Source organism: Eretmochelys imbricata, chromosome 12 (assembly GCF_965152235.1).
Source record: "Eretmochelys imbricata isolate rEreImb1 chromosome 12, rEreImb1.hap1, whole genome shotgun sequence".
Taxonomy (NCBI): domain Eukaryota; kingdom Metazoa; phylum Chordata; order Testudines; family Cheloniidae; genus Eretmochelys; species Eretmochelys imbricata.
The window spans coordinates 4,592,442-4,618,756 of record NC_135583.1 but is presented as its reverse complement, the minus strand read 5'-3'; the positions used below and the strand labels follow the sequence as shown (position 1 = coordinate 4,618,756).

Sequence of the window (26,315 nt, the reverse complement as noted above, 5' to 3'; positions counted from 1 at the left end):
CAGCCCCTCACAGCCCCTATGTGTGACCAGACTTTCCCTGTAATGGCGTGTCCTGGCAGCCAGGGGCCGGGCCAGGCATTGGAGCCAAGAGCAGGGAGCCTGTCTTTCCTGTGCACTCCAGGCTCCCAGGGCTGGCTCCCAGATAGCAAGGAGGAGGAATGGTTCTGATTTAGAATGCAGAGGGATGGGGAGTGGGCCAGGGGAGATGAGGGGTTTGCAGCAACCAGGGGTGTGGGAAAAGCAGAGTGGGCTGGGGGGCAGTATCCAGAAAAGGGTGGGGGGAGAGCTGTGGAGGAGAGAGGTGTGCTACAGAGTGGGACAGGAACCCAGTGGTATGGTTGGATGGGAGCAGAGGGGGAAAGGGCTGGGGGCTATATAGGCACCGATGGTGGAGACGATAGGAGCAGAGTGGGAGAGGGGGCAGGAACAGAGACGGGGGGACAGAGACAGGTATGCTGAGGACAGGGGTGGAAAGGTCTGTAACCGATAGACACATTCCCCTCCAGAACCTGGAATGGAACCCAGGTGTTCTGCGTCTCACTATTCCTCTGCTGTCAGCAAATAGCTGTGAAATGCACCAGCAATGCGTGTCTCATCCCATTCTCATGCCTGATCAGCATACTCAGCCTGCTACTGCTCCCAGTTCCTTTGTTAGCACAGGGCTGCTCGGTGGCACTAAAGAGCTGGTCCCTGCTGATGACCCAGTTTGGTTCCATCATGTGATGGAATTTCTGTTTTTTCAGTTTTTAAAAGACCGTTTGAAGGTGGCTCCATCAAGCACCCTACAGTTAGGGGATGCCAGGGTTAAGACAGCCTGTGCAACTTTGATTCAGCCCCCTGGTGCATATGCAGTCTTTAATTACATGCACGGGCAACCTTAATTGTGACATTTCTCGACTTTCCAGTGTATGACTGCGGTACATTTGTGGCGGTAACGTTGATATATATCGGGCACATATAAGTAGCTGAAGCGATACTGTCAAATAGTACTACAAATGTTGTCTTCTTCCCTTTGTTATTAAGAACATCTCAGACAATTGAATCTGAAATGTGCAAAGTGACATTTAGTGTCTGCTCCGTGTACAGCCTTTCTTAGTGCTTTAACATTAAAACTAGGTGGGGTGGGCCAGAGACCTGGGCTATAAAGTTAATAAGAAAAGAAATAAAATCCACCCAAATATAATGACCCTGCTTAATGACATAGCGATTTGCAGCTTCATAGCAGGTTCTAGGCATCAGCTGATTAAGCCTCACACTACCCAGGTGAGGTGCTTTAAGTAATTAAGTATAAAACAATTAAGAGGCCTCTTGTTGCTTTCAACTGCAGTTCAATAGCAGTGATTACAGTAGCTCTGAGGTTCAGGGAGAAGCCAGCAGCTGGTTGACGCTAATGTTCAGCTTGTCCTGATACCCTTTTATCTGTGGGTCTCTTAGAGCTTCACAAAGGGTCAGGCTCTGTCCTACAAGGTGCTGGGAACTCTTCCAGCCTCAAGCCAGCAAAGCACTTAAACCCATAACAAGTCCCCTTGCAGCCGATGGTGCTGCCTGCCTGCTTATAGTTAAACCTCTGCTCAGGTGCTTTGCTTTGCCAGAGCGCTGGGTAGGTACCTCGCCCGCTTGAGCCCCATTCCACAGCTGGGGAAACTGAGCTAAAGAGCGGTGCTGGGCCTTGCTGCAGGTCAAGCAGTGCGTCTCTGGCATGGGTCTGAATTGGCGTGCTAGGGACCAGTTTTCCCTAGTCCACTCCTGGTCTCATTTTCAGCTGTGCACAGGGGGTGGAGCTATCTCCATCCTCCCTCCCCCTCTGTATGGGCCCAGCCACCAACCTGCATGCCACAGCTGAGTCCCTAGGTGTGGTTCTGACACAGCTGGGCTCCTCGAGAGCCCTGCCCGGCTCCTGGGGGAAGAGGCAGCTCCCTCCGTTGGGTCATTGCTCCATGCGATAACCCTCTTGTGCACCTGCAGAACCCTCCCCAGAGAAGCCGGGAGAGGGGCTCTGGGAGAGGAAGCTGCAGTGAGGCTGTTTAATGCCTCTCTTCAGTGGGGGTATCAAATGGGGTAGAACGACCCTCCCAGCACGCTGGAACTGAGCAGAGACCTGTGCTGCCCCCACAGCCTTCCCCTTGCCCAGCCCTTGGGCTGCATCGATACAACGACCCTGAGGCTGCGATCAGAGCTGCGCTGCTCTGGTCCGTTTTCCTCCTTGCTCTGATACCCAGGCCTCCCACAAATGGGGCCCGCAGGAGGAGGGAGCCTGGGGCTGCTGGGTTTAGGGTTATTATTGCAGGGGGTGGCAGGGAGTCACCCTTTTCCCACGTTGGTAGGGCAGGGGGTTCTCAACTTTTTTCTTTCCGAACCCCTCCCCCACCATGCCCTAAAACTCTCTGGCCCACCTGAGCCACAACAGGGGTTTTTCTGCATAAAGCAGCCAGGGCCAGGGATGTGGGTAGCAAGCCGGGCAATTGTCCGGGGCCCTGCAAAGCTAAGCTGCTCGGGCTTCAGCTTCAGCCCCAGGTGGTGGGGCCCAGGGCCACGGGCTTCAGGCCCGCACGGCAGGGCTTCGGCTTTCTGCCCCGGAGCCCCAGCGAGTCAAACGCTGGCCCTGCGTGACTCTGAAACCTGCTCATGGCCCCCCAGGGTTGAGAACTGCTGTGGTAGAGAACTTCCAGCCTCCTTAAGCCACCAGTCACCTCCCAGCTCCAGCAAAGAGCACCAGCCAGGCCTCCCGCTGGGGAGTGGTGAGGAGTTCTGCTCCAGCCAGCTGGCTGCACAGGCGTCGTGGGATGGTACCCTGCCAGATGTTACATGCTGGGTGGGGGCAGCAAAGGGACTCAGCTCCCACGCTGAAGGGTGACCTGATAGGAAAGGGTCTTGGGCTGTGAAGGAAGCCACCTCTGGCCTGCCTCAGTTGAGAGAGGTTCACCTCCACGCGGGGGCAATGGAGCAGCCCCAGGACATCTTTCCTCCTGCCCTGAACACACCTTTTAGGTGAAATTTCCAGTCTGAGCTTTGTTTTTATACCTGCAATTTTGCAGGTGCAAATAATCTCAAGGCCAAAAATTGCAACCAGCCATGCAGAAGCTGCTGAGCTTGTGAGAACAATGAAGTCCTGATGTGTGGGCACAACCAGGTACCCAGGGGCCCAGCCCATGTGACACTTGGGCACCTGCAAATAATTGCAAGGGGAAAATGGAGGCCAACGTTGGACCAGCTGGCCCTTAAAAGCTACAGAAATCATAGAATATCAGGGTTGGAAGGGACCTCAGGAGGTCATCCAGTCTAACCCCCTGCTCAAAGCAGGACCAATCCCCAATTTTTGCCCCAGATCCCTAGATGGCCCCCTCAAGGATTGAGCTCACAACTCTGGGTTTAGCAGGCCAATGCTCAAACCACTGAGCTATCCCTCCCCCCAATTGCCCTCCCCGCTGTGTGCTGCTCAGACGGGATCTCCCAGAGAGCCAGTCACAGAATGGCAGCCTGTTGTGAATGAGAGACCCACTGCAGTGAAGTCCCCCAACGCCTGGACACATGATCCTGGTGCACGGCCTGTGCCTCCCTGGAAATGATCCTCTGCCTTTGATTCTTGCTTTCCTTTGCTGCAGCAGGGAAAGCTGTTTCAGCCCTCTCAGCTCCCGCTGTTTAGCTAGGAACAGACTTTCAGGGGGACTCCGAATACCCTTGACTGTTAGATGTTAAGGCCAGACGGGACCGTACTGGTCACTTCAGCTGCCCTCCTGACAGCACAAGCCAGAGCATGTCAGCCAGCGACTGCTGCTGGGAGCCCAGGGCTGCTGGCTGAGCTAGAACAGAGGTAAGACTCCCCTTCTTGATGTAAAGCCTCTCATAGCAGCGAATCAATCACAACCCTCAGTGAGCTGCTCCAAAGGGTGGCTCTCCTCACCGTTAAAAATTGGCACCTCCGCTCCAGGCTGATGTCACCCAGTGTCAATTTCCAGCCTGGGGATGTTCTTTTGCCTTTGCTAGTTTACGGAGCTCTCTGCAATCAGAAATCTCCACCGTGGGGAGGTACCTGTATATTCTTTTTCTACTACAGGCCCCAGAACTGGTACTCTTCCTGTTTTCCTTCTTCAGGGCAAATGTTTGGGGTTATTGTCCCCAGGCTGCAATCAGAGCTGTGTAGGCAGTTGCGTGTGTTCGACTCCACTGGGACTCCGTGTGGGGGTGAGGGTAGTCTGCCCATGGAGAGCCAATGGCAGGACCATTGTTTGAATTAATGCAGCCCATAAACTAAGCAGGCCCTGCAAGAAGCTGAGTAAATGCTGTGGGAGGAACCTCACCCCTTGCCCTGCCCTGTGAGTGCTGCAGTGCGGTCAACCCCAAGCAGGCCGAAATCACGAGATTAGCTTCAGAATCACGCGATTTAAAACAGGTACATGTCGGGCTCCATTTATTTGCCTTCTGCTTTTGTCCGTAACTAGAGGGCTAGAAACATAGACCATGGGAGGGCTGATGAGCGGGGGGGGGTGTGTGTGTCATTTTCTCAGGCCCCTCCCCCGAAACATCTGTAACTGGGGTGAAATGCGGGGGGGAGTGAACGTGATGTTGTATGGCCCCGAATTTCTCTTGATGAGCTGTCTGTGCAAGAAAGTTGTGCCACTTTACCTTAAATGAGCTTTTAAATGGGTTTGGTGAAACTGGTGCAACCCCCTATGTAGATACAATTTGAGTGGCATATTGTGGTTTAGTTTAAATCTGGTTTGAACTGATTTAAGCTTAACTGAAAGGAGCGCATTTACATGGGGCTGTAGGAGTCTCACTAATGCAGTTTAAAATCTCACTTTTAGTTACGTCAGTGGAGCTTTCCCGTGTAGCCAAAGCCTTATAGACATTTTTAAAATTGCTAACTAAGTATGTCATAATCCCATGACTCTGGGAGCTGGGGCTTTAAGAAAAACACCAAAGGTCCCATGACTCTCCATACCATGCTGAGCTCTGGAGATGGTAAGATTTCACTGGGGTATGGGGTGTGCATTAAGCTAGGGCAGTGGTTCTCAATCTGCGGCCCGTGGGCCACTTGCAGCCCAATCAGCGCAGAGCTGAGCCCGTGTGAAATTCTCAGGGCCATACTGAGCTAGGGGCACTGGCTGTTGCTTGGTCCTAAATGAGGCAGAGTGGGGAGGGGAGGATAAGAAATGAAGGAATTATGGATTTTCCAGTTCTTTGGTTGTTTAAAAAAGCAAAATGTTTGGGTTGGAGTGAAAGTGAAAATTCCCAACGTTTTGGGCAAATCAACAAGTTGGAAAGTGATTGTGCTGGGTGAGATGAAAGGCTTTTATGTGTGTGTTACAAAAATCAAAACATTTGTTTCACATGAGATAATTTTTGGATTTAAAAACAATATAAAATTCAAGGCCAAAGTGAAGCAAAGAGTCATTTCACACCCAACCAGCCCATTGTTTGGCTTAGAAAATATCAGAGTGACATGTTTGGAGTTTAACGTTCTTCCCCCCTTGAATGAACAAGTCCACACACTCCCGCGGCGGAACCAGGGGGGGAATCATGACGTGGAAGGGGGGGTCACAACAGGGAATCGGGGGAGGGGAGCAAGACAGAGAATGGGGGGGTCACGACATGGAATCCAGTGGGAGCGAGACAGAGAAGGGGGGGTCACGACACGGCATTGGGGGCGGGGGGGGTTAAGGCGAATCACGACACGGCCCCTGTCGCCAAATCAGGCCCCTCCGGCCACCGCTCCACCTGCAGGGCTGGGGCGTCAGTCACCTGGGCTGAGCCCGGCGCGGCCGGCAGGGGGCGCTGCTGGACCGGCCGGGCAGCGAACTACAGCTCCCAGCAGCCCCCGCGGCGGCCGGAAGCGGCGGCGGCGACGTTGTTGCTTGGAGAAGCTGGGGGGGGGGGCGTGTAACCGCCTGAGAGCGCGAGCCGGTCAGTGCGGGGCACGGGGGACCTGGGGGGGACGCCGCGCCGTGGGGGGCGGGGCCGGGGCCCTCCCGGCGATGTGGGGGAATGAGGGGGGCATCTCTGCGTTATGGGGAGCTCGGGGCAGGGCGCCCCCTATGCTGCGGGGTGAGGGTCAGGTCGGGGCACCCCCCGTGCTGTGGGGGGTCCGGGGTATGGGTGGGGGCACCTCACACTATGGGGGGTCAGGTCGGGGCACCCCCCCGTGCTATGGGGGGTCGGGGGTATGGGTGGGGGCAACTCACACTATGGGAGGTCAGGTCGGGGCACCCCCCCGTGCTGTGGGGGGTCGGGGGTATGGGGGGGTCAGGTCGGGGCACCCCTCCCCGTGCTGTGGGGGGTCGGGGGTATGGGGGGGTCAGGTCGGGGCACCCCCTGTGCTGTGGGGGGTCGGGGGTATGGGTGGGGGCATCTCACACTATGGGGGGTCAGGTCGGGGCACCCCCCGTGCTGTGGGGGGTCGGGGGTATGGGTGGGGGCACCTCACACTATGGGGGGTCAGGTTGGGGCACCCCCCCGTGCTATGGGGGGTCGGGGGTATGGGTGGGGGCACCTCACACTATGGGGGGTCAGGTCGGGGCACCCCCCCGTGCTATGGGGGGTCGGGGATATGGGTGGGGGCAACTCACACTATGGGGGGTCAGGTCGGGGCACCCCCCCGTGCTATGGGGGGTCGGGGGTATGGGTGGGGGCATCTCACACTATGGGGGGGTCAGGTTGGGGCACCCCCTGTGCTGTGGGGGGTCGGGGGTATGGGTGGGGGCACCTCACACTATGGGGGGGTCAGGGCGGGGCACCCCGTACGCTGTGGGGGCATCCAGTCTGTGATGCCGGCAGGTTGGCACAGACTCCCTGTTGCAGGCTCTGCCTCGGAGCAGGGGCCCCATACTGCTGGGGGCCCCCACAGTGTCCAGGGGCCCCAAGCCTGCTCAGCCCCTGACCCCCCTCCTTCCCTGGGCAGGGACCCTCCTCCCTGAGGAGCCAGGTGGAGCCAGGAGTGTCCCACTTGGACCCCAGCATGCCCAGGCCGCCCGGGACGCTGCAGGGGCTGGCTCTCTTTGGCCCCGCGCCTAGCCCATGCTCCAGCACAGAGCTCTGCTGCGGGGGGCCAGCGCCCTGGGGGCTCTGCCACATTCACCAGGCACACCGAAAGACGGGTACTAATCCCTGCTTGCCCCTCCTCCCCCAGGGCTCCTGACCCCACCAGTAACCGGCTCCCCTGGCTTGTTGCCCGTTGATTGGGGGAGCTTTGTTTGCATTCTGCCTGGAAGCGGTTTGCCCTCCAAGCCAGCAAAATAAATAAAGCACAAATGCCAAGGCTGGTACATGGCCAAGAGCACAGTGCCATTGCTGTTGCACGGACGCCTGGCCAGATGCTGCTTGGCCGGCTGGTGGGAATCAGGTGGCTGGAGCTTGTTTGTTCATAATTCCAGTGGGAAGGGTGTGGGGTCTAGTGGTTGGAGAAGGAGACTGGGAATTCCAGGACTCCTGGGTTCTATTTCTGGCTTGGCCAGTGGCAGCAGCAAAATCTCTTTTTTTGGGCCTTCAGTTGCCCTGTGTGGAAAGGAGGAGCCATGCCAATGTACCCCACTAGGGAGCTGTGCAGGTTGGTTGATCGTTCTAACGTGCGCTGGGAGCACCAAGTGGGAGATACGAGAGGAGGTTACAGCGCTAGCAATAAAGGACGCAGATAAAGGGGCTCCCCCTACTTGATCATACCAGTAACCTGTCCCCAGCGGGACTTTGAACACCTGGTTCTGTTCCGACTACTGAGCTTTGAGCAGCATGTGTGGTGTGTGTTCATAGCAAGGGTATTTCCAGGGCTTGGTGTGTAGTGGGGCAGTGTGAAAGGGGGGCAGGATTAAATAACTCCAGAGGCTCTAGTGCTGGGCAGCTGTAAATTGAAAAGTGGTTGGAAGGCAGCAATCATTGGCCAGTGGAGGAGATTACAGTGGAAAGAGATAATCTGGGGAACAGGTCATGGTGTCAGGGAGGGTCTCTCTCTCTCACTCACCTTTGCTTCAGCCCTTGTCAGCAACTGTCCAGGTCATGTCAGTTACAGTTTTTTGTGGCCATGGTAGTATACAGTAGCGATAGACTGGAGATCCTCCAGGGAGAGGGGCTGTATAAAAATATGAAAGAGAGAGAATGGCATCCATTTCTGTAGCACCTTTCGTCTCTGGGAACCCCAAAGCACTATACACGCTGTAGCTGGGGAACACTCCTCTCCTACCGAAATACAGCCACTTCTGGAGTGGAATGTGACAGCTGTTGAACAGCACGCAGTAACACCCTGCAGCAGTTAAGGACAAGAAGTGGTCCCTCATTGTTGGATGTCTCTGAAGGGCTGTGTGTATGCGGTAGAATACTATGGACTTTGGCCCAATCAATCAAAATGCTTTCCCAGTGAGCCTTCCCTTAGAGGTCTCCAGGCAATGGGCTTAGGGCAGTGCCCCGCCTTACCCATTATGTGAGCTGTCCATGCCACCTTGGGAGCTGCAGGCAGGGGCCAAGGTTGAGCCCAGAGCTATGCTGGGAGCGGGGCCAGGGCCTGGGGCCAGAGCTGCAGCTGGGGCCTGGGGCTGAGGCCGGAGCCGCGGCGGGGAGCAGAGCCAGAGACTGAGGCCGGGGCCGTGGCTGGGGTGGGTCTGGGCCCAAGGCCAGGGCCACAGCTGGGGAATGGAGCTGGGGGGTAGAGCAGGGCTGGGTGGTGATTTCCTCCCACCCTGTGGGGGCTGGCCTGGGCCTGCTGTGCCCTCCCACTGTTCCTCCCTCTCGGGGGCTCACCCCACAGTTTGGGGACCATTGCTTAGGATATGCCTGCCCTGGAGCTGGAAGATGTACACTCCAGCCCGGGGAGACACGCCGAGGCTAGTGTGCCTAAAAGAGCAGTGTAGCGGCAGCGGTGCTAGTGGCGGGAGGGGCAAGTCACCTCAGGTGCCATCCTGTCAGAGACCCTCGGTATGGAAATGAGAACTTCCAGCTCCAGTGCTCCTTTGTGCCCAGCTCCTTTGTGCCCAGTGCTCAGAGAGGGTGATATTGTAACCTTAGCTGAAATCTCATTTGAAAATTTTCAGCTTGGTTCCCATTGGTTCTGGTTGGCCATCTAGGGGACCAAAGCTATGTAGTGCTCCAGGAGAAACCACCAGAAGCTAGCTGAGATCAGCTGAATTATTTTAATGGAGCCTGCTGGAATTTCCTTTAGGATAGGCCAGGGTTAAACCCAAGCCTCCTACTCCACCTGGGAAATTGGGGCAGGGGAGGCCGCTAGTTTCTCCCCCTCTCCCCCAAAGGTGGGGACTACAAATGAGAGCTAATTCCAATCCAACTATATTTAACTAGAGGTCTTCTTTTGTATGGCTGAAAGCCATCAACATTGGGTGTTCAGTGAGATGTAGGGCAGCTGGCTGACCTCTCCAGTAGCAGGATCTTGGGCTTTTCAGGACCTCAGTGGCTCACAGCGTGAATCGGTGGAATGAGGATAATTGCATCTACCTTTGCAAAGTGCTGTGTGATCGCTGGCTGGTCCGAGCTGCTGCGTACAAGTGATTTTCGTTGCATCGTTTCCAGGTGGACGGTCTGTGGGAACCACTGGCTGATACACACAGCGAGTCCTCTGCCTGCTTCCTGACATCTCTCTCCTCCTGTCACCTGTGAAGTAAAAGGTAAAGAAACCTGATCTCTGGGACACCAGAACATTGCCCAGTGGAGATCTGCATCCCCTTCCCATATCTCTTATAGGAGAGGTGTGGCCTCTACAGATCCCAGCATGCAATGCTCCATCTTCATCCAAGTGGCTGGATCATTGAATGCTGAGTCCCGTAATCTCTGCATGGTCCATGCACCCTAGGTTAAGGATGAGGGAGCTGCAGACCTTGATGTAGCCCTACTACGTTATCCTACCTGCTCTGGCCACAGGACGTACAATCCCCTTGTCCTTGGAGCATTGAGAGGATGCTGCTGCCTCCCCAGCCTCCTCTCAGGGAGGTACCTGAGTACCCTCCTACCATCCCTTTTGGAAGAGAGCCCCGTTTTCCTCCTTCTTCTAGGCTGTTGCTGCAGGGTGTAATTTCTGCTTGTTGGAAAGAACATAACTGCTAAGCTGGCTTTGTTCATGTGCGTGGAGATCTGTCCAGCTCCTAGGGAACAGATGTCCCCATGCAAAAGCCACCAGCACAATTGGCCGTAATTGGCTGCTCCTCAGCCTCTCTGCAAACAGGCCTTGGAGGCCCAGTGGCAGGGCAGAGGGTACAGTGAGGCCTGCAGTCTCCAGGGCTGCAGTGGACAGCTCTCACCAGCACCGACTTCCAACAGGAAGGGGTTAAAGGCAGAGTCCTGCTCTGTCTGGTTGCTCTCTGCATGGAACAGCGAGTGGGGAACTGTACACATGAGGCTGGAGTCATGGGAGCTCTGAGCCGTGAAGCGAATTGCACATCAGGTATAACTTCGGGGTTGGGAAAGCTCCTGTTGGCAGGGGAAGGTGGGCTCCCATTCCACCTCTCCTGCCAACTGCTTTTCCTGCCACCCCTCTTGCCCCCACATTAAACCCACCCAGAACTGCTTTCTGATGGCCTCGGGCCTGCTCCTGCTGACACTGAAGTTGGGGAAATTTCAGCCACTGATGTGGATGGGAGCAGGCTCAGATTCCAGTGGTGTACAGCGCCCTCTCTGCCGGCTCTGAATTTGCCCTGTGTCTCCCGGGGCAGGAGTAATGCCAGCAGCTCCAAGTGGCACTCTTCTGCTCCTTCCCTCTCTGATCTGCCACCAGCTCATGCGGCATTCCAGGCAGTGGAAGTCACCCTGCCTCATTTGGAGGACTATTTGCACAGCAAAGGCCAGGCACAGGAAATGCTCCATCTGTTTTAATCCTCGAGAGAGAGACTAGAAAGGGAAAGATGGGATAGGTCTGAAATGGGCCTTTGAATTCACTTGGGAGGCCCTGCTGCTGCTATCACAGCCCTCCAGTTGAATCATGGCTCCCTCCTGGCTTTGGGGCCAGTGGACTCCAAAATCCGCTGGATTATGTCTTTCATAATAGGCTATAAATGTACTTCTGCTCACGGTTCTTTTGTGTTAATCTCTGTGACAAATTTTCTATCGATGCTGCGTGATCTCTCTTGCTGATTTCCACAGGGCTCGGCTGATAACGGTGCGCAGCTGCCTTTGCTTTGCTCTGACAGTGCGTGTTGCTCTGCTGGTGGCTTTCTTATGGAACAGGGACTGGCTCGAACAAGGGACCTTGCCAGGAGGGGAAAGGCCGACAGTGAGACCTTCTGGGCCAAGGTTTTGAAAGTGGATGAAGCGAAACTGGAACAAGGCACTCTTATTCCAGAGTAGGAGTGTCCACAGCTGGAGCTGTTCCCAAATAGCTCCATGTGTTGACAAGCCCTTATGCTCTCTTACTGACATGTAACTGTCGCCGCATTTGTCACTGCTGCATTAGCCCCTGGGGGGCAATAATTAGCTCTTTGCTAATGGGTCTCTTTCCAGTAAGAGCTGTACCTCCATGACGGCAGGCTTAGGCGGATTAGCTGTTAGCATCATAGGCCTTCTTATCCCCGCTCTGTATCAATAATTCATTGGCTTGTAAATGGAATTGGGGACCGAATGGCTCGGCAGCAGTTCTGCAGAAAAGGACCTAGGGGTTACAGTGGACAAGAAGCTGGATATGAGTCACCAGTGTGCTCTTATTGCCAAGAAGGCCAATGGCATTTTGGGATGTATATGTAGGGGCATTGCCAGCAGATCGAGGGATATGATCGTTCCCCGCTATTCGACATTGGTGAGGCCTCATCTGGAGTACTGTGTCCAGTTTTGGGCCCCACATTACAAGAAGGATGTGGAAAAATTGGAAAGAGTCCAGCGGAGGGCAACAAAAATGATGAGGGGACTGGAACACATGACTTATGAGGAGAAGCTGAGGGAACTTGGATTGTTTAGTCTGCAGAAGAGAAGAATGAGGGGGGATTTGATAGCTGCTTTCAACTACCTGAAAGGGGGTTCCAAAGAGGATGGATCTAGACTGTTCTCAGTGGTAGCTGATGACAGAACAAGGAGTAATGGTCTCAAGTTGCAGTGGGGGAGATTTAGGTTGGATATTAGGAAAAACTTTTTCACTAGGAGGGTGGTGAAACACTGGAATGTGTTACCTAGGGAGGTGGTGGAATCTCCTTCCTTAGATATTTTTAAGGTCAGGCTTGAGAAAGCCCTTGCTGGGATGATTTAGTTGGGATTGGTCCTGCTTTGAGCAGGGGGTTGGACTAGATGACCTCCTGAGGTCCCTTCCAACCCTGGTATTCTATGACCCTGCCTATCCCTGGAGCATCACTGTGCTCTCCTTGCTACCACGCATCACAGCGCAGTGGTGCCGAGATGCAGGGTCGGTGGGAAGGACTCTTCCCTCTGGAGGGCTCGCCTATCTGTGACGATTGTTGAACCTTCCAAACTCTGCTATCCAGGGCTGCGGCCTGATTCCGTCCCAAAGTCCCAGGGAGTTGATGCTGCTCAGTTTGGCTCAGGGCCTGGCCCAGTTTTATTATGATTTTCTGAGTGGGGAGCGAGTCTCAGTGTGTGAGCACATGTCCCCCCCAGTGTTATGGGGCTCTCTGGAGGGCTTCCTTCGGCGCTGCAAGGGGAGAGGTGCTGGCTGCTCCCGTGTCGGAGATCTAATGCCTGACCAGCTCTTGGGGCTAAAGGGAACCAGCAGGTGCAGTTGTGACCAGGGTGCAAAATGAGGTTCTGCCCTGAAGAGTGACTGTACAAGTGGCATCACAGGCCTATGTGTGACCAAGTCAGGCTGCAGCAAATCTGTCTAACTGATAACTAAGCAGCCAGCCCAGCCCACTCCGTGGAATCTGAGGGTCAGGCTGGGCACTTTCCTTCTCATGCATTGTTCCCGGAATGGAAGTGCCTGGTGCTTCTGTTGGGTAGGGTTTGGTATTGCACCCTTAGAGGGAGCTAAGGGTTTAAGCTACAATGCATGCTCCCAGCTCAGGGCTGCAGCAGGGGCAAAAGCAGCCTCCGATGGAACAAAGCAGGCCAAGCCCCACAGCAGCATGAGACGGCCATGGCTGGAGAACCTTGGCCATCAGTTCTACTCATGGGCCCCCGAGAGAAACCCTCTCGCACCCCAAAGCAGCACGTACCCATCTCAGTCCCTGCAGTGAGCAGCTCAGCCTCTGATACTCCTGGGGAGTGAGATAGGGCCATTCTTACAGTCACGCTGCAGAGAAAACCCACGGTGACAGCGCGTGAGCCAAGCGACCTCTGGCGAAGGGGAGATGCCATAAGAACGGCCATACTGGGTCAGACCAGTGATCTATCTAGCCCAGTATCCTGTCTTCCACAGTAGCCAGTGCCAGATGCTTCAGAGGGAATGAACAGAACAGGGCAATTTATCATGTGATACATCCCGTCGTCCACTCCTAGCTTGGCAGAGTACAGCAGCAAACATGTATGCTTTGCGTGGGGGAGCCATACTGGTCACTCACTACCTGGTGGGGTTCCCAAGTGATGCCTGCAGCTTGGTCAGTGTCCAGATTGGAGGGTGGGTGTTTGTTTTCCCTAGCTGGGTGTCTCCAGCAAAGAGCAGCAGCCCAGATGTATTTAAATATTAAATATGTGGCTGGTAAATGATTCCCAGGAAAAACCCAGCTGGTTTCTCTTTCCAATGACGTCTGCTTGTCGATTGCAGCTGCAGAGCCGTGGCCGAGATGTCTGAGGGACCTTCCAGGATCTCGGGACCCATCCCTCCCGACCCTACGCTGTTCCCGGATTATTACAAACGCCCCCTGTCAGGTGAGTGCCGGTGGAGCATGGATGGGGTCCTACATAGTCATGGGGTGGCTTGTTCTCATTAAAGCCTTCTCGTCCTAGTCCCATTTTGCTGCACAGTCACACTGGATCCATGGAGGGGGCCAGCATGGTGGCCCATTGAGGTGCCAGGCCAGAGGGCTTTTCTTTGGCCTGGCTTCCCCCAAGTCCTCCAGTGCAGGCAGGCAGGGGCTGGGGGTTCCTGCAGAGCCAGCACGCTCTGCTCCAAAGGGCATGGAATGGGCCTGCAAAGAAGCTTGGCACCTCTGAGATGCTGAGCACTCCCAGGACCAGGCTGATGTTAGGAGCAGCGGGGCTGGAAATTAGGAGAAGGTGGGCTGGGGGGGCAAGGGGGTTCTCCAGCCCAGGGCTGGTGCAACCACTAGGCGAACTAGGCAGTTGCCTAGGGCGCCAAGTGGTTGGGGGCGGCGGTGGAGCGGAGGTGAGCTGGGGCAGGGGGGCGCGGGGAGGGCCGCCTGCAGCAAGTAACCGGGGGATGGGGGGTGGTGCGCGGCGCACAGGGGAACTGCTCCCCGCCCCAGCTCACCTCTGCTCTGCCTCCTCCCCTGAGCGCCGCCCCACTCTGCTTCTCTCCCTCCCAGGCTTGCGCGCCAAACAGCTGATTGGTGTCGCAAGCAGGGGAGGCGGGAGAAGCGGCGGCATGCTCGGGGACGAGGCAGAGTAGAGATGAGCTGGGGTGGGGAGCTGCCGCATGGGGGGCTCCCCGGGCCGAGGGGGTGGCGGGGAGCTGCCGCGGGGGGGGGGAGGGAGGTAGGGGGTGGCGGGGAGCTGCCGAGGTGGGGGGAGGGGGGGGTGGCGGGGAGCTGCCACGGGGGGGTCTCTCTGGGCCGAGGGGGGGGAGGGAGGGGGCGGCGGGGAGCTGCCGCAGGGGGGGAGGGAGGGAGGGGGTGGCGGGGAGCTGCCGCAGGGGGGGGCTCCCCGGGCTGAGGGGAGGGGGCGGCGGGGAGCCACCGCAGGGGCGGGGCAGTGCAAGGTGGAAGTTTCGCCTAGGGCTCCAGCCTCATCCGAGCCCTCCTTGGCCAGAATGGGGCTAGCCCACAGCAAGCCTGGGGCATGGAGGGAGAAAGCGATGGGGTGGTGCTGTACATCTTGACTCTCACACTTTCTCTCTCTAGCTCGAGGGAGGCTGGAAGGGAATGCCTTGAAGCTGGACTTCTTCTCTGGCCCTCTAGCCCCAGATCCCAGCCTGTACCCCACCTGCCACAGTGCCCGCCCTGCCCATCCTGCCCCGCGTATCCGCCCCAATGGTCAGGACATCCTGGAGAAGGGGCAGAAGGGGACGGTCGGGGTCTTGCTGAAGCTGGAGGGGATCTCTCTCTACAGGGAGCCTCCCCTGAAAAGTAAGTGCAACTGAGCAGCTGGAGCTGACTGTGGCTAAGGGCAGGACGAATACTTTGATTGGACGCAGTGGCAAGGCCTTAGGGTGGGGATTTCCAACCGAATAGCCAAGGGTTGGATTTGTTGAGGGCTGATTGGCTCTGGGTGGGCTGCAATGGGAGCAGTGTCCGTACCCTGGGGTTATTGAGGTCGTAGCCTCACCCTAACTGCAGCATGGCCTTTGTTTGGGGCTAGGAAGGGAGAGTGGAGAGGAGACCTGCTGGTGGAGGACAGGCTGAGGGGCAGTCTGGGAGCAAATGGAGCACTTCAGTTTACCCTGGCTCAAGGTTGCGGGATGGTGGTTCAATAGAGAGGCAGCACACTTAAAGCTGATGAAAAGAAGTGTTTTTTACACAACACGGTTAGCCTGTGGAACTCACTGCAACAAGAAGTCATGGAGGCCAAGAGCCAAGTAGATTCAAGGTGATTATCCAGGTGCGTGGATGATAACAGCCATGGGGAGTGCCTTGCAAAGGAGGGCTCTGCTGGCCTTGGAATCTATGACCTCGTTCTGGCTCCCCTGTTTGCTGCCCCAGCTCAGCAGTCTGGAGATTGTTCTGGCTTGTGCCTGCAGAGGACAGCCAGAGTGCACCAGCCGCTGTCTGTCCTGGAGCTGGGAATGTCAGTGGGAAACTCCCCTGTCTGGGGTAAATCCCCACCAGGAGGATTGTGGGTAATTTCTACAACCTGAGCTGAGGACAGAGAATCTGCCCTAAAGTACTGACTATGGACCCTAGACCTTTCTGAATCAGTCTGGTTGGCCCTCAGGCAGGAAGGGCAGATGGGTCCAACATAGAGTCTGGCATTGCTGTTAACACTGCCCCCCACACGCTGGGAAGGCCTGTGGTTCCCCATCCCACCCTCCCCCTGGGGCAGGAGCGACCAGCAGTAGTTTTCTCCCCTGGGTGCTGGGGCATTTGTGGCGCAATGCTGAGTTAGAGCATTGGCCCAGCTCTCTGGGCTGTCAGGTAGTGGAGGGGGAGGGACAGTCTCCGCATGATCCCAAACAAGAGAGCTAGGATTCAAACCAGTCCCACCTCCAGCTGCGTGGCGGAGCCTTCTGGCTCTACTGATCGGCTGTGTGACGCTTGTCTGCAGCGCTCCCGGGGCCAGCAGCAGAGGGTGCTAGTGAGTTGCTCTGTGTCATGGCACAATTGAGTCACTCCAGAAAAGCCAGTGTCTTATGTGTGCTTACAAGGGGCTCAGTGGGTATGATTCTATCGCCCCCTGGTGGCTGGCGCATAGGGAGGATAACCGCTTGCTGCTGTTTGCAGTGAACGGACTAGCTTAGGTAGAGGCCTTGGTTTCTGGTGCCAAAGGTCGTGGGCACCCACTTATGGCTCGGGAGGGTTTGTTGGTAAAAGCTGTCTCTCCCTGGGGCGTGCAGGGAAAGAGGCCAAGGACCATGAGAAGGAGAACGTGAGGCGGATGAGGGAGATCCAGAGGAAATGCAAGGAGAAGGAGCTGGCGCGGGAGCACAGCCATCCCAAACCCATGAAGGCCCTGTGGAAGTCCCAGAAGTATGAGAATGTGGAGTCGAAGGTGAAGGCCAAGCTGCAGGTACCTGCCCACTGCCCTGTAGCCCTTCATGGTCCATTGCCACGGCTGCCAGGAGGCTCAGCCCAGTCAGCGTGTCCCAGAGATACCAGGCAGGGCACCTCGATTTGCAGGGAGACCATGTGTAGCTCTGCAGAGCCCTGCTCAGTAGCACAGGGGATGAAGTGTTCCCTTCCCATGCTGCTGCAGAGGTGAGAGCAGAGCCATGTCCCGGGCGGGAATACCCGGCTCTGGCGAGGAGACCAGTGGCTAACATCCGGTTAAAGGTGCCTCAGTGCGATGGGAAGGGTCTGGCCACTGCCCAACTTGGGGAGAAATGGAATCCCCGCTGTGGTTCTGCACTGTGGCTGTCGTGGGATGGGATCAGAAGATGTCCCCATGGCAGTTGGCTGCTCCAGCAGGTGGGTATGACGCAGCACTCGTTGGTATGAAGAGATCAGGGCGTTCCGACACTACTAGATGGCGGCATCGCTGAGGCGCTGCCTGGAAAGCTGCTGTTGTGGTCTGTGGTCTATGCCCTGCAGCTCTCACCTATGGAATCGGACGGGTCCATGCCATGCTGTGCTGTCCCACTCTGCAGGTGGGTCGCTGGTCTCATGCATGAAACCAGATCAAAAGGGAAGAGTGACCCAGCCCCTCAGTCCGAAGGGCACAGAGCTCTTAATAGCTCAGACCCACTCGGGACTTAGACACTTGGCATTTTAACAGGCTGTCACAGAATCACAGGATCTGGTCTATGCCACGTCCGGACCCCCAGGACCCACACGGTTCCACAGGACAGGCCCGTGACCATGAAACTGGGCCCTTGGGCACCTGCGACCCCGTCTCTCTCCGTGGCTCCCTGCAGCGAATCCAGCCCAGCCAGGCTCCTGTGGGAGGCTTGTACTGTCCCCTTCAGGGCACAGCGCTCTCAGGGCGTGTTTGCAGTGACACCAGGCAGGCTTTTCACAGCAGAGCCGGGTTTATTGTGGGGAATTCCTTAGGTCAGCACAGAGAAGTGAAGGTTGACATGGTCCGTCCTGGCTATGCCCGCACTCCACCCAGCCATGGTGCTGTTAATTCCATCTCCAGAGAGAGTTGCTGAGTCTCCCCAAAAGCCACCACTGAGACAACCCACTTCCCTGACAACCCACTTGGAGGTCACGTGTTCCTCCAACTGGAGATTTCCCAGGCTAGGTGTCAGTCGTTCGGCCCCTGGGGCTCCCGTTGTTGTTCTGGATCCTCCACTGATATGGGTCGGTTTCAGCCAGTTCTTTAACGCCCCATTCATCCCACCCCAGCCAGTGACACCTCCCTCAGTCTCCCGCTCTGCCCTAGTTGCAACCACTGGGTGACAATGCAAAGTGCAGAGGGAAACTGAAGCACGCAGAGGCATAATAAAAAGATTATAGAAAATTCCCACTTTGTCACACAGGTATTCTAGTCCCTGCCACAGCCGGCTGCAGTGTGAAGCCTAGGCCTGTCTGGGGGCACTCAGGGCACTGTATGTCCGAGTGCTAAATTCACTGGCAGCCCATGGGTTTGCTTCTTCAGATTCCTGTGTCATACTCCAGTGTCACTCCATTGTAAATCTGCATTAGGCCATTGAATTCACTGGCAGGATCTGGCTCCGCGTATCCCCTGCTGGCTGAGTTCCCTGCCTGGCTGCCTCCTCGAGGAGACCTTCCCGTGGCATGCAGCAGCAGGGCCTGGGGTTGCCCATCTACCATGGAACTCCTGGGTGATCCTGGGCCCTGAGGGGCTTTGCCGTGTGGTTTGCCCTGTCCCAGCAGTAGTGTCTTTCTCTCTCTCCCTCTGCATTTCGCAGGAGAGCTCTCCCCCCCCAAACCCAGAGTCTCAGAAATTCCTCCGGGCGTATTCCCGCTGCGGCTCCGGGGTCCAGCCACGCCGGTCGCTGTCGCCCAGCCCTGCCAAAACGAGAGCGGTGACAGACACAGAGGCTGCAGGAGCACCGCACACTGATGCCAAGGTGAGGGACTGTGCTCCCCTGGCTCCATGCTCCTGGTGCTCCAGAATCGCTCCTGCGTCTTGCTCTGCACAGGTTCCTTCACTCCAGCCGCAGAAGGCCCCATGCTGTGCAGGGGGGTCACTGCTGTCTGGCCTCTCATGCTGCCCCCTTTCCTTCCAGATCCAGGTAGAAGGCACCAGCGTCGACTTCGTCAGCCACAATGCCCGCACCGCCAAGCGGGCCCCTATGCGGCGCTCGCGCTCGCTGCAGTCACTGGCCGAGGTGCTGGAGCAGAAGCGCCGAGAGCAGGAGGAGTACAACGCCAAGCAGAAGGGCCACGTGCCCCAGTAGTACGTAGGCTCCTGCCCAGCCGGCGCCTCTGTCACGAGCAAGCCTGTACCCACTTGCTGCTCCGTGCGTGGGACGGCAGCGGCTTCTCTCAAGCAGCGTGCTCCTTCGCCACTCTGCGTAGTGACTCCCGGGGTCGGTGCAGTTGCACCAGCAATGAGCTTGGCCCAAGAGGATCCAACGAAATCCCCGACGAAGCTGCTGTGTGCAGGGCAGCGGGGCCAGGGAAGGCTGCGTAACGCGGCCTGGTGGCTCTGTGCAATGAAGCTGCTGAGTGTCAGCTGCTTCTGTTGCCTTGCGGGTGCTCAGCTCTGCTGGGAATGGGAGCCAAAGTGACTTAGGAGCCTCACTCTCATTGAAAGGCTCCTCAGTGCCTGAGTCACTTCCCCTAAGTGCCGAGCATGTCCAACAATGGCCGGTGGGGCCTCCGGAGCGACACCCGTAGGGGACCGAGCAAAGCCCAGAGCCTAGGGCTGTGTGGAGATGCCACAGGGCTGATTCCTCCAGATCAGGCCCAGGCCCTGGCCCTGGCCCTGTGCTGGCACCATGCTGTGTGGGAAGCCTGCGCTGCCTGTGCTGTGCCAGGCCTTTGGAGAGACTGAGGCCCATGGTCTCCAGGGCAGTCTGTCGCTCAGTAGGGTGACAAGTCAGCTCCTGCTGGGCCAGTATTGGTGAGCCTGGCACCCATCCCTGTCCCATCTGAGCCTCTTGCCCCCGGCCATCTGGCCCTTCCTGGATCCCTTCCCTCGCCGCACGTGCTGACGAACCCTCCTTCTCCCTCGGCAGCCTGCTGGAGCGGAAGGATCACTGGCGCAGGGAGATGGAGGAACGGCAGCGAAACCTGCCCGACCCTGACATGCCACCAGGTCACACCATGATGCCAGAGAGCGAGCGGCTGGAAACCCTCACCAACCTGAAGCAGAGTAAGAGGAGGAGAACCACTGGCGCCTGCTGGAGAGGCCTCCCCGGAAGGGTGGGAAGAGATGAGCCCGTGCGGCTCTGCAGAGCCACACGCTATGCCAGAGGACAGTTCTGCTGACTGCAGCGCTAGCCTCGGCCGTGGGGTGTCACTCTTCTAGGATCCATGGTGCTAATCTCCCCTCTCCCCCCTGGACAGTCAGACGCCCAGCCTGCCCCAGCCCCAGCCCAGCCCAGCTGCCCCCTCTCCCTCCAGCTGAAGGGCCTGCAGAAGTGTGATGCGCGGAGTGGGACACAATGTTCTGGGGGGGGTCTCAGTGCAGGGTGGCTTCTTCCCCCTGTGACATGCTGCCTCTGTGAACAGGGGCCTTTGTGTGGGTGTAGCAGGTCAGCTGCCCTGGGGACCACATAATGGCCTGTTAGCTGATCTCCAGCGAGTGAGAACCAGTGCTTAGTGCTACAGCAGGAAAGGCGTGGCTGTGCCCCCTCTCACCAGCTCCCTGCCATCCGCAGGCCAGGAGCAGCTGGTGAAGGACCTTGTGATGCTGCCGGTGCGGGCAGACACCCTGAGCATTCAGAAGAGGCGGGTGGAGCTGGAGAAGAAGCTGTCGCAGATCGATGAGGCCCTGAAAATCTTCTCCCGGCCCAAGGTCTTCATCAAGCTGGACTCCTGAGAGAGGGGGGCGGTTGTGCTGTGCGTGGATCTGCCACTCTGCTGCGGGGGCTCCTGGTCACTTCGCTCTGTGGGTTGGGGGGGAGGGAAACCAAACTCAATCTGCTTCCACTGGCTGCTGCAGCAGCTCCTGCGTTGGGGATTCCCAGAGCCCGGCCCAACGCCGCACAGCCAAGCTGGCCCCCGGCAGAGGGCAGCTGGGCCCTTGTGGGTCACAACACCAAACAAACCCAAGGGGTGCTGCCAGGGGCCATTGTCTTCAAGGCAGCGCCCCAGCCTCTGACCGGTGCGGGGCTCCTGAGGGGCAGACTGGCCAATGGCACCTTCTATGCAGCGTTGCTTGGAAAGCTGCGGGCCCGGTGCTGCTCAGCTGCCTCTCTGCCACTCTGTGCAACTGGGCATACCAGCCTCTCGCTTACATGGAGTGATGGTTTGTGGGGAAAAAGGAGGAGCAGCCATTCCTGTGCCGCTCTGCCCGGCACCCCCTCTCCGGCCCGCCTTCCTCCCAGGATGGAGCTGGGAGCCACAGTGGGCGTTTGGAGGGAAATCCTTTAAGGCGGTAGATCGGCAGCTCATGGCTTGGGAGAGTCTGAGCGTAACCCTGCAGCACCCCACTGCTGGGGAGGGTGTGACACAGCCGGGCCTGAGAGCCAGCTCCCTGCCAGCCCAGGCTGGACCTCTGCCCGATGCTCCTCTGGCCTGGCCACCGCTCCCCTGCAGCCCTCTGCCAAAGGCCATCTGCCTGGGCCGGGGGGGCAGACCTGCAGCCGCGGCTTGTCCCACCTGCTAGGGATGCTTGGTAGGCCAAGACTAGCAAAGGGGCAGAGTAACCAGGTGTGGGGATCTTGTCCCTGCTGGCAGGGAGCTGGCACTGGGGACTTGGGGGGAGCTTGGGAACCCTTCTGGGGATGTGTTGGACAGCTTTTAAATAAAGGGTTTTGTAGGTATTGTGTGCGGCAGGTGTGTGTGAGGGGGAGGGCTGGGTGGGTGCTGCTTTGTGCTGTGTGGACAGGTGAGGCTGGAGTGGGTCGAGTGTTGGGCATTGGCAGGGCCCAGGGTGGGGAATGCCTGGCTGGGCACTGCACTGGCTGGCAGGTGGGGGCAGTGCATGGTTGGTTGGTGTCTGGGCAGTGGGGCCCAGGGGCTGAGCGGGGAGCCTGCCAGGTGCTGTGCTGGGGGGCAGAGTCTGGGTAGTCTGCACCTTTCATGCTCCTTGGTGATCCAGCTGTATGCACGTGTGGTGCCAGATGGTGCTGTCCTCCAGCTGTGCAAGCCTGCTGCATGAGGGGGAGGCAGGGATGCCTCCAGCTGTTCCCAGTGACTGAACCAGCCCCTTAAGGCTGAGCAGCCCGTCCCACCAGCTGAGGATTTGACCTCCTGTCTGGGACTGTCAGTGGTTGCTGGTGCTGCTTCTCCCTGCTGCCTTGCAATGGGCCATGGAGGAAAGAAGAAACTCCTGGCAGAGGAGGAGCAGCAGCTAAAGGCCTGTAAGTCTGGGGAAAGCCAGGCCAGGCCTTTGTGGGCACGCACTGTCTGCTGAAGCTAGCCCAGTCTTGCTGCTGGAGCAGGGGGAGCGTGATGTGCAAGCCCTGGACCACACTGCCCTAGCCAGGCTCCCGCCAGGGCTAGCTGGTAAAGATGGGGAAAGAGGCTTCAGGCAGTGCAGTAACCCACGAGCTCTAGAGGCTGCAGGAGATGGGGGTGAGATGGAGACTTTCCCTTCCCAGGGGTAGAGAGTCCAGCCCCTCTCAGCGGTGGTGGATGGTGGCCTTTGCGCTGGGTGTGTAGCTGGTTCGTTCCCCTGCTTCATGGGTGACTCTCCCCATTGCAGGCAGTGCTAAGGCACCAGCGTGTCAGGCTCACGGCCCCCACGCTGGCTTGGTGGGGGTGCTGCTGCACCGTCAATGCGAATCCCTTCCGCAGCACCAAACTGTGCCCCGCAGCCTAATAAAATCGCCGGGCCCAGAGTGCGAGCGGTTCCTGCTGCACTGGCAGAATTGTCCGGCCCAGGGGTAGGAGTGGGATTGGAATCTGCCCCCTGGGTCTTTGGAAATCTCCAGTCTTGTGCCCTGAGAATGGGAGCGGGCAGGGCCCTGTGCCTGCGGGCAGAAAGTGTGTGTGGGGGGGGAGATGACCCCTAAATGGAGAACGTAGCTGCTGAGGCATGTGCTGGAGGGGGCTCTGTTACAATTGTCGGCTGCTGGGGCCCTGCTGTTCGGGGGCTGGGGCGGCGGCTTCAGGAAAGGGAAACGGCAGAAGAGCTGGTGGACTGGTTGCAAAAGCTGCAGCAAAACCACAGTTGTGTAAAGGAGCTGAATGCAGAGGAGCTGTAACTGATGGGGCCAGGGCAAGGCGGTCGAGCTCCCAGCCTACTCTGAGCAGGTCCTACACCTGCTCCTCCCCACCTAAGCAACTCAAACACCAGCTCATGCTGCCCTGTGGCTGCTCTGTGCTGCTGGGGGAAACCAGCAGGGGAATGCCCCCGGCTCAGGAATCTCACAGCTCCGCATGTGTCAGGAGGAGACTGCCGCATGGGTGAATGCTGGGCTCTCGAGACTGGATTCCCCACAGTCCATCATTACCCCTGTGCAAGGGAAGCATGACCTGCTGCCAGCTCAGGATGGCAGAATTTCCCCCTCACTGGGCCCAGGGGCAGGCTGGGGGAACATCCACCCTGCTGCATTCCAGTCTGATGCTCCAAGGCCCTGGGCAATACATCAGCCAACTAGTGCTAAATTTGGAAAAGGAGCAACTCCAGCCGGGTAATTGTGCAGTATGGCCCCCTTGTGTATTGTTAGGCTTCTTTTTGTTCCTAATATACCTTAAAAAAACTCCTCCTTATTGTCCTTAACTCTGCTGGCCATAGATTTTGCCGTGTGTCCCTTTGCTTCCCTTATCAATTTTCTACAATTCCTAGTTTCTAACTTTATATTAATTACTAGCAAGTTCCTTTGTCTTCCGTGGTTATTTTTTATAGCTACCCTCACTTGCCCTCTAAGCCAGGTTGATTTAACCAATATGGCCTTTTCCCTCAAGTATGGCTTTTTGGGCATCTAGTGAAGTGTTCTTAAACAATTCCCAATTATCATTCACATTGTTCAGATTAAATTCGTCCTCCCAGCTGATTTGGCTTCTAACTGTTTTTAGCTTTGTGAAATTGGCCCTTTTGAAGCACCAAGTGTGTGTGCGTCTCTAATCTATCTGTCTGTCTGTCTCTGTTGTGGACTTTATTCTGTTTGCACACTATAAATGTGATCAAATCATGAGTCCTTCTTTTTTAGTTCTGTGATCAGTTCCTCTTTAGTTATTCGGACAAGGTCTAATATAGAATTTCCCTGTATTAGAAGCAACAGTGTTGGAGTTTGGAAATAGTTGTTTATGGTTAGAAGTGCCAAGCGAGGTTTAGTGTGGCACCAGGAGCCTTGCAGCGTGTGTCCCGCAGGTTGAAGTCCCACGTGGCACTTTTTTCTACGTTGGAGGTCGGTGCCTAGGGAACCACTCATGCTGGTCCCTGCTGTGATTTGGTGGGCTGTAGCAGACACCAATTAATACCCCATCTTGTGCTTTATCTGTTAGGCCTTGATCTATATACATCCAAGATAATTTTCTTTCACATTTTCCGTGACAGAGTGCCATTCCCCCACCCCTTTCGCGCACTCAATCCTTCCTAAATAGGTTAGAACCATTGATTTTAACATTCCACTCATGGGTCCCATCCCACCGGGTTTCAGTAATACCAGCGAGATGAAATTTATGATCCTATGAGCACTTGCAATTCCTTTTGTTTGTTACCCAGGCTCTTGGCATTAGTGTGTAGGGAATTAAAGCATTTCTTCTCTTCCTGTCCTTTGGTTCCTTGGTTAATTGTATTCTCAACATCTCAATGTTGTTCTAAATGAGCGCTCAGATCATCCCTTTTACCCTCCCCCTTTAACACCCTCCAGACTACTGTAGTCAGCCTATCCCTGAACTGATTGGTTTCCTGTCTACTGAAGGGGAGGTCATCCAAACTATACAGCCTCCTCACTCCGTAGGTGGTGGACCAATGTTCCAGTAAACCAAACCCTTCCACGCTACCCCACTTATCTAGCCAGCAGGTCACTTCCAGCATCTTCTGCTTTCCTTTGCTTGTGGAACAGGGAGGCTCCTAGAGACAATCACTTGGCCGTTCTGCTTCCGGGTTCCCTGAAGTCACCTACTAGCTGTGGTGAACAGAAAAAAGTAACAGGAGTACTTGTGGCACCTTAGAGACTAACCAATTTATTACAGCATAAGCTTTCGTGGGCTACAGCCCACTTCATCGGATGCACAGAATGTGAGCTCTAGCACAGAATACTAGCTGTGAGCTCTCCCGTGACGCAGTGTCAATCTGAACCATCTGTGATGTTGGCAGACCAGGTGCCGGCTCATGCCTCCATTGAACGTGGACAAAGACCGTGCTGGGATCAGTCTGGCGCCTCTGTGTGTTAATATTGTTCAAAGAGGTATTAGCATGTTCAGGGGTTAGACTTTATTGAATGCTTGGGAGTTGCTGCCTGCGTTAAGCTCACTGATAACAGCTGCTTTCCACACTGTAAGGTCATGTTTGAGCAGTTGTATTATGAGCCTCTCTGTACCTGTGTAAATCACCAGCCAGGAGCGAGCCCCATTAATGAGCGTGAAGTGCTGGTCTCCAACAGGAGGTGTTCCGGCCTGCCCGCCAAGGAAGGCCCCTCAACACCAGCTGACAGCAGTGGGACACATGAAAGAGGACAAAGGACTGTATTGTTGACTCCCACCCCCACAAAGAGTAGTCTTGCAAGGGAACTCCTCCCATCAGCTGAAGTTGCAGTTCAAAGCAGGAGTAGGGCAGGCGTTAAAAACCCCTAACACGGAGGAACTGGTTGTCTATGTTGCTTGGACACTGGGGGCCAGGTTTCTAGGCATAAGTGAGAGATCCCCAGTGCTTAGCCTGAGTTAGATGCACAAATGAGTTCCAGGCTTCAGTTTCCAAAGGTAATAGACATTTCTGTAATAAGCAAGTTCTGTATGTTCTTTAGGCCTATGTTTACCTGCTTTAGCCTTGTCAATGACTCTCATTTCCTTTTCCTGTTAATAAATCTGTATATAGTTTATGATAGGATTTGCTACAAGCATTGTCTTTGGTGTGAGATCTAAGGTGCAGTTGACGTGGGGTAAGTGACTAGTCTTTGGGACTGGAAGTAACCTGGATATTGCTGGTATAAGGGACCATCTATCACACAGCTACTCACCTGGGTGCCAAGGCAGATCGGCGTGCCCAAAGGGGACTGTTGTGACTGTTAGTGCCTGAGGCGTTTACACTGGGTACTTTGGTGAAATCCAAGTATAGAGCTTCCGGCCAGCTTGGGGCTTGTGCCCTGTTTCATAACAGCCTGCCCTGATGTCAGCACTCTTGAGCCCCTGCAGGGCAGGGTGCCGCCATCCCCAAGGGATCTGCTCCTGGTGCCGCCCGCCTTGGCCCCGTCCTTCTGTTCCTGGCAGAATGTTCTGTTCGTTCTCCTGCGGACCGAGGTCCCAGCTTGGGCGGCTGGAGAACTCTTTGTGGATAAGCTTGATTTTTCTTACAGGTTGGGCTGAGCTGCCAACCACACATGTGCCCCGGACACTGCGCTGGTCCCTTGGGCCTGCTGGATCTTGAGGTATCTGCCTTACTGGCCCCATTGAGGACCTGGTATTGATTAGAAACTCTCAGCTGTGGCAGCC

General features: G+C 56.4%; 1 protein-coding gene across 1 annotated transcript; it reads left to right on the top strand.

Moving 5' to 3' along the window:
- Positions 1–5,837: 5,837 nt before the first annotated feature.
- ENKD1 (enkurin domain containing 1) lies at positions 5,838–21,538 on the top strand. Its single transcript, XM_077831179.1, has 9 exons — positions 5,838–5,904; positions 9,508–9,602; positions 13,631–13,734; positions 14,886–15,110; positions 16,535–16,707; positions 18,512–18,673; positions 18,833–19,002; positions 19,787–19,923; positions 20,432–21,538. The coding sequence occupies exons 3-9, from the start codon at positions 13,650–13,652 to the stop codon at positions 20,590–20,592; spliced, it is 1,113 nt and encodes a 370-aa protein (XP_077687305.1). The 5' UTR covers positions 5,838–5,904; positions 9,508–9,602; positions 13,631–13,649; the 3' UTR covers positions 20,593–21,538.
- Positions 21,539–26,315: the final 4,777 nt, after the last annotated feature.